The following is a 15,233-nucleotide window of genomic DNA, read 5'->3' on the forward strand; positions in this document are numbered from 1 at the left end:
AGTGCTACAGGCTGGGGTGAAGAAAGCCATGTTCAGGTGCATCAATATCCTTCTTAAATTGAGGGGACCAGAACTGGACACAGGACTCAAGGTGTGGCCTAACCAGTGCTGAGTCCAGGGGCACAAAGACCTCCCTGCTCCTGCTGGCCACACTATTTCTGATGTAGGCCAGGATGCCACTGACCTTCTTGGCCACCTGGGCACACTGCTGGCTCATGTTCAGCTGAACAATAACCCATACCCCCAGGTCCCTTTCTGCCTGGCTGCTCTTCAACTATTCTGACCCCAGCCTGCAGCACTGCATGGGATTGTTGTGACCAAAGTGCAGCATCCAGCACTTGGACTTGTTAAATGCCATCCTGTTGGACTCTGACCTTCTTTCCAGCCTGTCAAGGTCCCTCTGTCAAGCTCTCCTACCCTCTAAAAGATTGACTCCTGTCCCCAGCTGGGTGTCATCTGCAAACTTACTAATTGTGGACTCAATCCATTCATCCAGATCATCAGTGAAGAAATTGAACAGGATGGGGCCCAGCACTGATCCCTGGGGGACACCAGTAGTGCCTGGCTGCCAGCTGGATGTGGCACCATTCACCACCACTCTCTGGGCTCAGCCTCCAGCCAGTTCTTAACCCAGCTCAGAGTGCTGCTGTCCAAGCCAGGGGCTGACAGCTTGGCCAGGAGTTTGCTGTGGGGGACGGTGTCCAAGGCCTTGATGAAGTCCAGGTAGACTATATCCACAGCCTTCCCCACATCCACCAGGTGGTCCTCTGATCATAGAAGGAGATCAGGTTGGTGAGGCAGGACTTGCCCTTCCTAAATCCATGTTGGCTGGGCTTATCTCTTGGCCATCCTTCAGGTGCACTGTGATTGCCCCCAAGGTGATCTGCTCCATAATCTTTCCTGGCACTGAGGTCAGGCTGACAGGCCTGGAGTTTGGAGGTTCTTCTGTCCAGCCCTTCTTGTGGATGGGCATCATGTTGACCAGTTTCCAGTCATCTTGCAGACTAATCTGAGCACTGAACTATTGCAGTGATGGCTGCGCTGTGGAAGTGATTCACGAACAATCCTGGAGGATGAGTAAAAACTCTTAAAGTTTACTTGGATGTATGCTAATGAGTGCCATCTCCTATGTGGCAAACTGACATTTTTCAAAGGCTTGAAACATTAACAGTTGCAGGCAGATTTTATACAGGATCTGGGAACCACATAATTAATTCAGGAGCGACTCACTGTCAATTCCTGAGCCTTTGTTTCAAAGTGCGAGGGTGGCAAGCGCATTTCCTCATGAATTTTCTTTGGTGGACAAGAAACATGAAAAGCATAGCTTTCATGCTTGTGTTCATGGGATGGCTATAACATTTTGATAAGAGTTCTTTATTTTTTTCTTTTCCCAGAAGAATTGTGCTTCCTGCTCCACTTGGAACACATTGACTGAAATGTTGAAGCTTTGGAGAAGGGATATACCCACATACAGGCTGGGGTCAGAGTGGCTGAGAGTGGCCAGGCAGAAAGGGACCTGGGGGTACTGATTGACAGCTGGCTGAACAGGAGCCAGCAGTGTGCCCAAGTGGACAAGAGAGCCAATGGCATCCTGGCCTGTGTCAGTAACAGAGTGGACAGCAGGAGCAGGGAGGACATTGTGCCCCTGTACTCAGCACTGCTTAGGCCACACCATGGTTACTGTGTCCAGTTTTGGACCCCTCAGTTTAGGAAAGATGTTGAGTTGCTGGAAGGTGTCCAGAGAAGGGCAACAAAGCTGGGGAGGGGTTTGGAGCACAGCCCTGTGATGAGAGGCTGAGGGAGCTGGGGTTGCTTAGTCTGCAGAAGAGGAGGCTCAGAGGAGACCTTCTTGCTGTCTAAAACTCCCTGTAGGGAGGTTGTAGCCAGGTGGGTGTTGGTCTCTTCTCCCAGGCAACCAGCACCAGAACAAGAGGACACGGTCTCAAGCTGCACCAGGGGAGGTTTAGGCTGGATGTTAGGAAGAAGTTCTTCCCAGAAAGAGCGATTGGCCATTGGAATGTGCTGCCCAGGGAGGTGGTGTAGTCACCATCACTGGAAGTGTTTAGGAAGAGACTGGATGGGGCACTTGGTTACATCGTTTAGTTGATTAGATGTTGTTGGGTGATAGGTTGGACTCAATGATCTCGAAGGTCTTTTCCAACCTGGTTAATTCTTTCTTTTCTTTTCTATTCTATTCTATCCTATTCTATTCTATTCTATTCTATTCTATTCTATTCTATTCTATTCCATTCCATTCCATTCCATTCCATTCCATTCCATTCCATTCCATTCCATTCCATTCCATTCCATTCCATTCCATTCCATTCTATAGGCTGATTCCTACAACGGGAAGTACTTCAGCAACACTGCTAGGTGGTATTTTCCTCATTACCTATAGTCATGTATCTGGTAAAACATTTCAGAGAGAGAGACAAGATATAAAAAATACTTACAGCTGTGTGTGAATGCTGCAAAAATAGTTACAACTAAAACATCCTTCCTTGTGATCACTGACTTTGTTAGTGAATACCAAACACTGCTGGAAAAACAGAGCCATGTGGGAAGTGATCTGCTTGGTATGTGTGTTCTCATATAGAAATAAATTGAAGGCTATGCCACCTATGCAGAAGAGACAAGTTAATTCAATTCCCATCTAAAAATCAGGTAAAATGTATCTCATTTGTTACCATGGATACAAGACATTATTTCCATTTGTTTGAGGTCTCACAGTGGGTATGAAATTAAACTGTGGCACAGTTTTATGAAAGGAGTTATCTAAAAACCTCATAAGTTCAATGGCATTAGTCCACAAGAGGTTTTTTTTAGGCATACTAAATAAGCAGGTTGAAAACACTGCCCATAAGGTACATTTCATAAGTAAACATGTCTTGGGTGACAGCTTGGACTTGATGATCTTTGAGGTCTTTTCCAACCTTGTTGATTCTATGATTCTATGATTCTGTGTGAGTGATTTTGCTAATGCTACTCTGGATAAGGAGGAGTGATGGAATAGGAAATAAACATTCACTTCATTAGGCCTGTACATGTGACAAAGAATTCTGAAAAGAGTCCTGATGGTGGAAGTGGAATAGGATAGGATAGGGCAAGATAGGATAGGATAAGATAGGATAGGATAGGATAGGATAGGATAGGATAGGATAGGATAGGATAGGATAGGATAGGGTAGGGTAGAGTAGAGTAGAGTAGAGTAGAATAGAATAGAGTAGAGTAGAATGGAATGGAATGGAATGGAATGGAATAGAATAGAATAGAATAGAATAGAATAGAATAGAATAGAATAGAATAGAATAGAATAGAATAGAATAGAATAGGATTAACCAGGTAGGAAGAGACCTTTGAGATCATCGAGTCCAACCTATCACCCAACACCATCTAATCAACTAAACCATGGCACCAAGCACCCCATCCAGTCTCCTCCTGATCACCTGCAGTGATGGCGACTCCACCACCTCCCTGGGCAGCCCATGCCAACGGCCAATCACTCCTTCCATGAAGTACATTAAAAATACATTGGTGTTGTGTTGTTTGCTATTGTTTCACACCAACTGTGTTTACAAAAATATTTCTTGATAGTGAAAAATGCACCCACTTTTTCTCAGGCAGATCTGCCTTTCAGGCTGCAGCTCAAATCACTTACTCCCTAGATTTCAAAGTGAGAAGAAGAAGAAGAGGTGTATAAAAAAGCTGAGGAGATTGAAGAGGAAAGAAGGAGGGAGAGTATATATTATTTTTTAATGCTGACATATGTGTAGGGTTCAGGATTTCCATGGCATTCAGTTTAGCTGGTCTGAAATTCATTTTAATATATACAAAAGGATAAAAGGGAATACAGGTCTTCTTGTTAAATTATAACTACTGAAGCCCTGGCTATGTGTTTAATATTTCATAGAGATTGTGATTTCCATAGATGCTGAGCACCTGCTCTCCTGACGGGTTTCAGCTAAGGTTTTCATCTCTCAACATTTACAAAACCAAGCTGAGATAAAACAGAGTCTATCTAAACCAGAGGTTTGTTGCTAAATATTCATGCATGAACTGTGTGAAAATCACAAGGGTTATGGGGCGTCATGATGATGGCTAAACATTGAAATCCAAAGCTATCATCCAGCCCCTTAACAGGCTGATCATTTCCCACCAAATATTCTGCACTCTGCCTCCTGAGCTTCCATGGTGCTGCCCTCCTCAGCGTATTGTCAGACTGGATTATCTGCAATGTCTGCTCCCGCTCCTTGGGCCATCTCTAATTATATCACAGTGGGAGTTAGTAGGTCTGACCCTGAGACGGCAAACTAGGAAATGCAGAACCTCACAGCAAAATTGTCACGAACACAGAAGCTCTCAGAGGAATAGGGAGCAATGTGTCCATTGCAAGCAGAACTGGGAGATAAGTCCCTCCCTGTTACTGACTTGTGGTTTCAACATTTGTTTGGAGGATAGGATAGGATAGGATAGGATAGGATAGGATAGGATAGGATAGGATAGGATAGGATAGAATAGAACAGGATTGAATAGGATAGGATAGGATAGGATAGGATAGGATAGAATAGAATAGAATAGAATAGAATAGAATAGAATAGAATAGAATAGAATAGAATAGAATAGAATAGAATAGAATAGAATAGAATTACCCAGCTTAGAAAAGGTTTTTGAGATCATCAAGTCCAACCTATCATCCAACACTATCTGATCCATGGCACCAAGCATCCCATCCAGCCTCTTCCTAAACACCTCCATTGATGGTGACTCCACCACCTCCCTGGGCAGCACATTCCAATGGCCAATCACTCTTTCTGGGAAGAACTTCTTCCTAACATCCAGCCTAAACCACCCCTGGGGCAGCTTGAGGCTGTGTCCTCTTACACATTCATATTCCCCAGACATGAATATCCTTCACCCAGACCCCAGGTAATGACTTTATTCCTAAATTCAGGAAAGATTTTAGTCCTTAATGGTGAATGACTTGGTTTCCATTTCTCAATTTTCATTTCTTTTTGTTCTGAATTTCTCCACTGTACCATAAATCATCATAACATGGTAAAACTGCAAGTATTGAAGGGGTTTGTGTTTGTATAAACACATAGGTAGGCTTTTCTTTGGCTGTTTTTTGGTGTTAGGTGGGATTTGAAGACTCGTTGGATTTGATGGATGCTGTGACAGCAATGCAGCTCCTAATCCAACCAAGAGCCCCTGGTTTTTGTCCTAAAAAAAGCAGCAGCTTAGCAGAATCCTAAAGCAAGTACACCTTGTCCCCTCCTGGAATCTAATAACCGTGAGTAACAGAGAAATGTATGTTTTGCTTCAGGACACAGATGATGGAGGCAAAAGTAACCCCTGTGCTGACACCTCAAAAAGCTCCTTTCTAAATGAGGAGAGGCTGAGGGAGCTGGGGTTGCTTAGCCTGGAGAAGAGGAGGCTCAGGGGAGACCTTCCTGCTCTCTACAACTACCTGAAGGAGGCTGTAGTCAGGTGGAGGTTGGTCTCTTCTCCCAGGCAACCAGCACCAGAACCAGAGGATGCAGTCTCAAGCTGTGCCAGGGGAGGTTTAGGCTGGATGTTGGAAGAAGTTCTTCATAGAGAGAGTGATTTGCCATAAAACGGGCTGCCCAGTGAGGTGGTGGAGTCGCCATCACTGTAGGTGTTTAGGAGGAGGCTTGGTGCCATGGTCTAGTTGACTAGATGGTATTGGATGATGGGTTGGACTCAGTGATCTCAAAGGTCTCTTCCAACCTGGTCTATTCTATTCTATTCTATTCTATTCTATTCTATTCTATTCTATTCTATTCTATTCTATTCTATTCTATTCTATTCTATTCCATTCCATTCCATTCCATTCCATTCCATTCCATTCCATTCCATTCCATTCCATTCTACTCCTATTCTATTCTATTCTATTCTATTCTATTCTATTCTATTCTATTCTATTCTATTCTAAATGGGGACTGATTCCAGTGTGATGATGAGCCACTGTCCTTGGCTCTGTTATGTAGCATCAGAATGCAGTTTCCTGCTCAGAAATTAAACTATACATGTGTGTGAAATGAGGGCTGCTTGTGTGTTAGATGTGTCAGATGAAGTAATGGGAGCAGTCTGGATGTGCTTGACAAGACCTGCCCCACACAACATCAGGAGTGCACTGACAAATAAAGGAGAATGGATAAGCTAAACTAAACCCTCCCTGCAGAGACACACTGCAGTTTCTGCCTGACTAATGCGAAACAAAAAAGCATTGTTGCTGCACTAAATCACTTAAAAATTGCGTGAATGAAAAGGTTGAATCCATGGGTCAGCATAAATGACAAAACCTTAGGAGATAGCATTGAAGTTTCTATTCACTTGCAAGTTAGCATGAGGGTAATCTGGACAAACTCATGCATGCCTCAGTCATCCTTAAACAAGAGTCAGAAGAAAAATAATGACAGCAAGAAGTGGAGATGCATCCAAATGCAAATAAAAGCACTGCACAGCAATGACTATGATACATTGGGCAAACTTTCCTGAAGGTTGCAGAACTAGGGCCAACTGGATTAAGTGAGGAGAGCCATAAGGGATGCACCTGAGTGGTTTGCTCCTAAATCAAACATGCATAAGGAGTTTGCCAGGTTGGAAGAGACCTTTGAGATCATCAAGTCCACCCCATCACCCAACACCATCTAATCAACTAAACCATGGCACCTAGTGCCACGTCCAGTCCCCTCTTGAACACCTCTAGGAATGTTGACTCCACCACCCCCCTGGGCAGCCCATTTCAATAGCCAATCACTCTTTCTTTGAAGAACTTTCTCCTCATCTTGAGCCTAAACTTCCCCTGGTGCAGCTTGAGACTGTGTCCTCTCGTTCTGGCGCTGGTTACCTGGGAGAAGAGACCAAGCCCCACTTGGCTGCGACCTCCCTTCAGGTATTTGTAGAGAGCAAGACCATCTCCCCTGAGCCTCCTCTCCTCCAGGCTGAACAACCCCAGCTCCCTCAGTCTCTCCTCATAGGGCTTGTGCTCCAAACCCCTCCCCAGCTTTCTTGCCCTTCTCTGGACACCTTCCAGCAACTCAACATCTTTCCTAAACTGAGAGGCCCAGAACTGGACACAGGACTCAAGGTGTGGCTTAACCAGTGCTGAGTCCAGCGGCACAATGACCTCCCTGCTCCTGCTGGCCACACTGTTCCTGATGCAGGCCAGGATGCCACTGGCCTTCTTGGCCACCTGGGCACACTGCTGGCTCATGTTCAGCCTTCTATCAACCAGTATCCCCAGGTCCCTTTCTGCCCGACCACTCTCCAGCCACTCTGATGCCAGCCTGTAGCACTGCATGGGGTTGTTTTGGCCAGTGTGTAGAACCCTGCACTTAGATGTGTTCAATCTCATGCCCTTGGGCTCTGCCCTTCTGCCCAGCCTTTCAAGGTCAAACAGTGCTCTCTTACCCTCTCACAGATCAACACCTGCCGCCAGCTTGGTGTCATGTACAAATTTACTAATGATGGACTCAATTCCCTCGTCCAGATCATCAAAAGAGATATTATAGAGCATGGGGCCTTGCACTGATCCCTGGGGTACACCACTAGTGCCTGGCTGCCAGCTGGATGTGGCACCATTCACCACCACTCTCTGGGCTCAACCCTCCAGCCAGTTCCTAACCCAGCTCAGAGTGCTGCTGTTCAAGCCATGAGCTGCCCGCTAGGTCAAGAGTTTGCTGTGGCCAGGAGTTTGCTGTGGCCAGGAGTTTGCTGTTTCCCCCATCTAAAATCTGCAGATGTGATGAAAAGTGAAGAAACCTGGACCTTCATGGCTAATAATCTTGAGTACCACACAGGATTATGGTACCACTTGGCCAAACCAAAAAAGACCCATGCTTTTCTTCCATAGCAATACCTGCTGCATGCCTTGCATTGTCTGCTGCAGGAACTGCAGCTGCTGGTCCTTTGTAAGGCTTTCTTCTGTTCGAAAGAGCTGTCCTTTCTCCTGCTTCAGGAGCTCCACTTCGTTCCTGTAAGCATCCAGCTGCCATCGCAGACTGTCGTTCTCTTCCTTTAGCGCATACGCTTGGGCAGCTAGGGCTAAGAGAAAATGAAAAAGTGAAGAAATCAGTAAAATGGACTCTTTCCTGATAAATCAGATAATCCACAAGGTCAGAAGAGACCTCAGAGCTCTATAACTGCCCAGGTATAGACTGTGTTTCTCAACACCTGACTTTTATAACTGCTACCACAAAACCTGAATTCTGGAAACAAGTTCTAATCACACAAGCTCTCCACACAGTTCACAAGCATTTAGGGAAGCAGCTCTTTAATGGTGTCTCCAGGAAGCTTTCTGGAAGGATAAGACCAAGATACACCTTGAGTAGTGGGCTCAGTTTCATGTTGAATGTAAAGATACACTGGTGTACTCATGATGGCATCTTCCAGGAAAGAGTGATGCTGAGACTGGGGCTTGATGATCTCAAAGGTCTTTTCCAACCTGGTTAATTCTATTCTATTCTATTCTATTCTATTCTATTCTATTCTATTCTATTCTATTCTATTCTATTCTATTCTATTCTATTCTATTCTATTCTATTCTATTCTATTCTACTCTACTCTATTCCATTCCATTCCATTCCATTCCATTCCATTCCATTCCATTCCATTCCATTCCATTCCATTCCATTCCATTCCATTCTAAAGCATTTAGGGAAGCAGCTCTTTAATGGTGTCTTCCAGGAAGCTTTCTGGAACGGTAAGACCAAGATATACCTTGGTCAACTTTTCAGCCCTCTTCAAAATGTCAAGCTCCTGAGCTGTCCAATAGCGGTTTGTTTCCAATAGTGGGTTTGATTCATTGCCTTGAGTCTCTATAAGACAATTTTATTTATGGACAGTTGCTAAATACTGATCACCAGCATAAATAGTGCTCAGATGTCAAGTACAGGTGCACAGAAATATGTCAGATATTAACACAGAAAAGTAACATTATTTCTGTACTGCATTGGTTATTAAATGCCTCCTCCATTGTTCTCCCATAGAATCATAGAATCAATAAGGTTGGAAAATACCTCAGAGATCACCAAGTCCAACCTATCACCCAACACCTCAGGACTAACTAAACCATGGCGTCAAATGTCACGTCCAATGCCCTCTTGAACCCCTCCAGGGATGGTGACTCCACCACCTCCCTAGGCAGCACATTCCAATGGCCAATCACTCTGGGAAGATTTTCTTCCTAACATCAAGCCTAAACCTCCCCTGGTGCAGCTTGAGACTGTGTCCTCTTGTTCTGGTGCTGGTTGCCTGGGAGAAGAGACCAACCCCCTCCTGGCTGCAACCTGCAAAGGACATTGTCAAGGGAGATGAGTGTACAGCTGAAAGCCAGTGAGACATTTTGGAGCTGAGACAAGATCCAGCAGAGCTGAAAATGATTAGGTTCTGGCAAAGACCATTGCTGGGAAGTTATTTCCTGGGATAGTAAGGGGCCATAAAGTGATCCTAGGTAGTTGGAACGCTACTTGTAATCTGGCTGCTAAATTTAGGCTGATATTTTAGGAAGAAACTGGCATGCAGTCCAAGGGCAAGGCACCCACCAACTTTACAACGTTTTCTCAGTGACATTCCAGGAACTGATACAGCCCTTCCGTATTTATACTAGCATAGTGGCCAGATGCTCCAACTAAGAGCTCTGCTAAGGAAGCTACTCAAAGAGCAGTACTAACACAAGTCCTATGAGGAGAGGCTGAGGGAGCTGAGGCTACTTAGCCTGGAGAAGAGAAGACTCAAGGGTGACCTTATTGCTCTCTACAACTACCTGAAGGGAGGTTGTAGGCAGGCGGAGGTTGGTCTCTTCTCCCAGGCAACCAATACCAGAATAAGAGGACACAGTCTCAGGCTGCGCCAGGGGAGGTTTAGGCTGGATATTAGGAAGAAGTTCTATACAGAGAGAGTGATTGCCCATTGGAATGGGCTGTCTGGGGAGGCAGTGGATTCACCATCATTGGAGGTGTTTAGGAGGAGACTTGATGGGGTGCTTGGTGCCATGGTTTAGTTGTTTAGGTAGGTTGGATTGGTTGATAGGTTGGACACGATGATCTTGAAGGTCTCTTCCAACCTCGTCTATTCTATTCTATTCTATTCTATTCTATTCTATTCTATTCTATTCTATTCTATTCTATTCTATTCTATTCTATTCTATTCTATCCTATCCTATCCTATCCTATCCTATCCTATCCTATCCTATCCTACCTAAAGTTGCTAAGCTTAGTCCCATGAGCAGAGAAACACAGAAACTCCTCTCCAATCTCACCATGAGCTTCTTCACAGCGATGGTTATGAGGAACGATTTAGAGGGGAAAATGATGTAATAGAGTAAAATTACATGAAATGCAAATGCTCAAAAAAGTGTTGGCACTACAAGAACATTACTACATTAAAGGCATTGAAAGACACTCAAGTCATTTCCTTAGGAAGCTCCATTTGGCCCCTTTTCAATTTAGAATGGCATTTTTATTATCGTAACTGATAGCAGGTGTTTGTGAAGAAATCGATTAGTATGCAAGGATGGAAATTACATTTGCCAAATGACTTGCACAGTCTGCACTATAAGCTGAAATTTGTGTAGCAAAAGGCAGGAGGCTATAAAGCATGTACTAGGAGCATTATTTAAATGAATTATCCAAACATAAATACATATAGGGAAGTGTGGCCCTCATTGCTTTAGGGATGAGGTTTTCACCCTATAGAAGGAGCCACTCCTGCTAGTATTTATGCTTGGCAGTAGCAGTGGTCATTTGGCACAGCAAACTGAAATGCTATACTATTTTCCTTCTTGGACCCTGGTAGCACAACAACATTATGGAGCAGCTGTAATTAAAACCCAACAACCTACCATAGCCAATTCTATCAACATTTGGTAACTGAAGCACATAACTCCTTTACATTCCTGATTAAATGATTTCAGGCTTGGTATCACGGACTTCTTTCTTGCCCACCTACAACAACAATATGGTTCAACTCCAAATTACAGGAAATTGTGTATCACTGTGTCCAGTTCTGGGCCCCTCAGCTTAAGAAGGACATTGAGACACTTGAATGTGTCCAGAGAAGGGCAGTGAGGCTGGGAAGAGGTCTTGAGCACAAGCCCTATGAGGAGAAGCTGAGGGAGCTGGGGTTGTTTAGCCTGGAGAAGAAGGGGCTCAGGGGAGTCCTTATTGCTCTCTGCAACTACCTCAAGGGAGGTTGTAGCCAGGTGGGGGTTGGTCTCTTCTCCCAGGCAACCAGCCCCAGAACAAGAGGGCACAGTCTCAAGCTGTGCCAGGGGAGCTTTAGGCTGAATGTTAGGAAGAAGTTCTTCATAGAAAGAGTGATTGGCCATTGGAATGTGCTGCCCAGGGTGGTGGTGGAGTAACCATCCCTGGAGGTGTTCAAGAGAGGATTGGACGTGGCACTTGGTGCCATGGTTTAGTCATGAGGCCTGTGGTGGCAGGCTGGACTCGATGATCTTTGAGGTCTCTTCCAACCTTGGTGATTCTGTAATGTCAGGCTTCTCTTGACTAGACCTCCCACGGATAAAGAGTCCCCTGTTCCCCATCATAACATGATTCAAGGTGTTTGGGAAGTCACATCAGCATTCAGACAGAGTGTCACAATATTTCACTACCAATAAAAAATGTTTGCTCTTTGGTAGGGCAAATCTACTTTTATCTCAGACCGTTTTTACTGATTTAAAAACAGTGCAAATGAATTATCCAAAATACAGTTGGCTACTATTCAAATGCAGACATGGATTAGTTATTGCTGTTAATGTCAATATTCTACAGAATCTCTCTGGAAGACTTAGCAGCAGTTACAGTATTGTTTCATCAAATTAAATTGTTCTGAAAAGCATGAAATCACCATTCCATGACAAAATTTACCCTCAAGAAACTGCAGTGATGAGTCCAATGGGCAAATAAGAGGATGAAATCCATTTATTTTCTCATTTATTTATTTATTTATTTATTTAAGCCAGCAAGTAATAACACAAGAAAAAACAAAAATAAATTCCAGGCCCCAAGCAAATAGATTCACAGAATCATAGAATCAGTAAGGCTGGAAAAGACCTCAGAGTTACTAAATACCCATCACCAGCATAAATAGTGCTCAGATGTTAAGGACAGGTGCACAGATATATGTCAGGTACTAACAGATAAAAGCAACATTATTCCTGTACTGCATTGATTGTTAAATGCCTCCTCCATTGTTCTCCCATAGAATCATAGAATCAATAAGGTTGGAAAAGATCTCAGAGATCACCAAATCCAACCTATCACCCAACACCTCAGGACTAACTAAACCATGGCTTCAAGTGACACAGCCAATCCCCTCTTGAACCCCTCCAGGGATGGTGACTCCACCACCTCCCTGGGCAGCACATTCCAATGGCCAATCACTCTTTCTATGAAGAACTTCTTCCTAACATCCAGCCTAAACTTCCCCTGGTGCAGCTTGAGACTGTGTCCTCTTGTTCTGGTGCTGGTTGCCTGTGAGACGAGACCAACCCTCACCTGGCTACAACCTCCCTTCAGGGAGTAGAAGACAGCAAGAAGGTCTCCCCTGAGCCTCCTCTTCTCCAGGCTAAGCAACCCCAGCTCCCTCAGCCTCTTCTCACAGTGCTTGTGCTCCAAACCCGTCCCCATCTTTGTTGCTCTTCTCTGGACACGTGCCAGCAACTCAACATCTTTCCTGAACTGAGGGGCCCAGAACTAGACACAGGACTCAAGGTGTGGCCTAACCAGTGCTGAGTCCAGGGGCACAATGACTTCCCTGCTCCTGCTGGCCACACTGTTCCTGATGCAGGCCAGGATGCCATTGGCCTTATTTGACACCTGGGCACACTGCTGGCTCATGTTCATCTAACACTTTTCTGTTTGAAACTATTGTCCCTTGCCCTCTTACTACAGGCCTTGGTAAAAAGTCTCTCTGTCATTATTCCTACCAATTAGATTTCCACTATTTATAACTTAATTAATAAATAGATAAATAAATAATGTGGGGCTCATTAAAAATGTGGTGCTTAATTCCTGGCAGAAACTACCTACTCTTTTATTCTTTAAACCATAAAAGAAGACCATCAAGGTCATACTCAAGTATTTACAGTGGCTTTAGACCAGTAATTTGTCTGCTGTCCATCACCTAAACCAGCTCTTATAAAGCTATTGAGAGCTGCTGTGCAAGTGGAGGGTGTAAAGCCCATGCACTTGTTAATCACTGTCCCCACTAAAACATGGGTTAGGACCCACATTCATCTGAGCCTGCCCTACTTGGGAAGGCTGGCATTGTATATTTTCTGGGTCACATTACAACCCACTTGGAGAACTCCTCCTTTTTTCTTCCCTAGAGGAGTTCAGGCTATTGAGTGGGGGCTAGGGACAGCACAAGAAATCTGCTGCAGGGGCTGCTGGCAAGCTATTGGAAATGGAAAGGGCTATGACATACTGCAAAAGTAAGCAATCTGTAGGTGGTGAACCTATTAGGATTTCAAAAATAACTCATCCAAATGGAACAAGTCAGAGTATATAATGAACAGCGAAGGCAGCTGCCCATTTTACCTGTAGAAACACAATTTTTTACTGCTAAAAAAAATGTTGCACCTATAAATGCCATTATTAGAGTCAATTATTTTAAAATCCTATTTAGTATAGCACATTGAAAACTATTTGACAATAATTACACAGCAGTACTACCAAGAAGTCCTACCCAAGGACAGGTGCCCTGCTATTCTAGACTGCAGACACCAGAAGACAAAGGCTGCTGGGTGAGGTTGCAATCTATTTTAAGGTTTAATGGAAATACCCCAAACAACATAAAGGGAGAGACAATACAGCAGAGATAAGTTTGTGATTGCAGGCAGGATTCCCACAGGTGTGCAATTTCTTATCAACATTACTATACACTCTGGTGATCCTTCCTAGCCATTCATATTAAGCAATTAAACACCAGATTGAAGGTAGAAATATAGAATAGAATAGAATAGAATAGAATAGAATAGAATAGAATAGAATAGAATAGAATAGAATAGAATAGAATAGAATAGAATAGAATAGAATAGAATAGAAGTAGGATAGGATAGGATAGGGTAGGGTAGGGTAGGATAGGATAGGATAGGATAGGATAGAATAGAATAGAATAGAATAGAATAGAATAGAATAGAATAGAAGTAGGATAGGATAGGATAGGGTAGGGTAGGGTAGGATAGGATAGGATAGGATAGAATAGAATAGAATAGAATAGAATAGAATAGAATAGAATAGAATAGAATAGAATAGAATAGAATGAATACAATAGAATAGACAGGGTTGGAACATACCTTCGAGATCATTGTGTCCAACCTATCATCCAGCACCATCTAATCAAATAAACCATGGCACCAAGCACCCTATCAAGTCTCCTCCTAAATGCCTCCAGTGGTGGCAACTCCACCACCTCCACAGCCAGTCTATTCCAAAGGGCAAACACTCTTTCTGGGAAGAACTTCTTCCTATCATCCAGCCTAAACTTCCCCTGGCACACCTTGAGACTGTGTCCTCTTGTTCTGGTGCTGGTTGCCTGGGAGAAGAGACCAACCCCCACCTGGCTACAACCATCCTTCAGGTACTTGTAGAGAGCAAAAAGGTCTCCCCTGAGCAGGTTGGATGTTAGGAAGAAATTCTTCCCCATGAGGGTCGTGAGACACTGACACAGGTTGCCCAGGGAGGCGGTAGAAACCTTCTCCCTGGAGGATTTTAAGGCCAGGCTGGATGTGGCTGTGAGAAACCTGACCTGATTGGAGGTGTCCCTGCCCATGGCAGGGCGGGTTGGAACTAGATGATCCTTGAGGTCCTTTCCAACCCTGACAAATCTTTGATTCTATTATTTTAAGATATTTGTGTTTTACTGTGCTAAAATTAATTCTGTAATTAGACCAATGTCTCTTTTGCTTCCAAATTAAGTATCACTCTCTATATATAAACTTATAATGTAGTTTTATTCCATTTATAATGGTTATATAGGACTCAATGATCTCAAGGTCTTTTCCAACCTGGTTAATCCCTTCCCTTCCCTTCCCTTCCCTTCCCTTCCCTTCCCTTCCCTTCCCTTCCCTTCCCTTCCCTTCCCTTCCCTTCCCTTCCCTTCCCTTCCCTTCCCTTCCCTTCCCTTCCCTTCCCTTCCCTTCCCTTCCCTTCCCTTCCCTTCCCTTCCCTTCCCTTCCCTTCCCTTCCCTTCCCTTCCCTTCCCTT

At 44.1% G+C, this 15,233-nt stretch overlaps 1 protein-coding gene across 1 annotated transcript in view; it reads right to left on the bottom strand.

Moving 5' to 3' along the window:
* LOC137459767 (ecto-NOX disulfide-thiol exchanger 1) overlaps window positions 1-15,233 on the bottom strand; it is a gene marked incomplete at its 5' end in the record, with an annotated part of 128,085 nt that overhangs the window by 56,132 nt on the left and 56,720 nt on the right. Inside the window, one exon of the mRNA XM_068170523.1 lies at window positions 7,883-8,067. Coding sequence (XP_068026624.1) covers window positions 7,883-8,067 — 185 coding nt within the window. The remainder of the gene's footprint in view (window positions 1-7,882; window positions 8,068-15,233) is intronic.

The sequence above is a fragment of the Melanerpes formicivorus genome, unplaced genomic scaffold (assembly GCF_026170545.1).
Source record: "Melanerpes formicivorus ecotype bairdi unplaced genomic scaffold, bMelFor1.0.p_v2 SCAF_409, whole genome shotgun sequence".
NCBI lineage: Eukaryota > Metazoa > Chordata > Aves > Piciformes > Picidae > Melanerpes > Melanerpes formicivorus.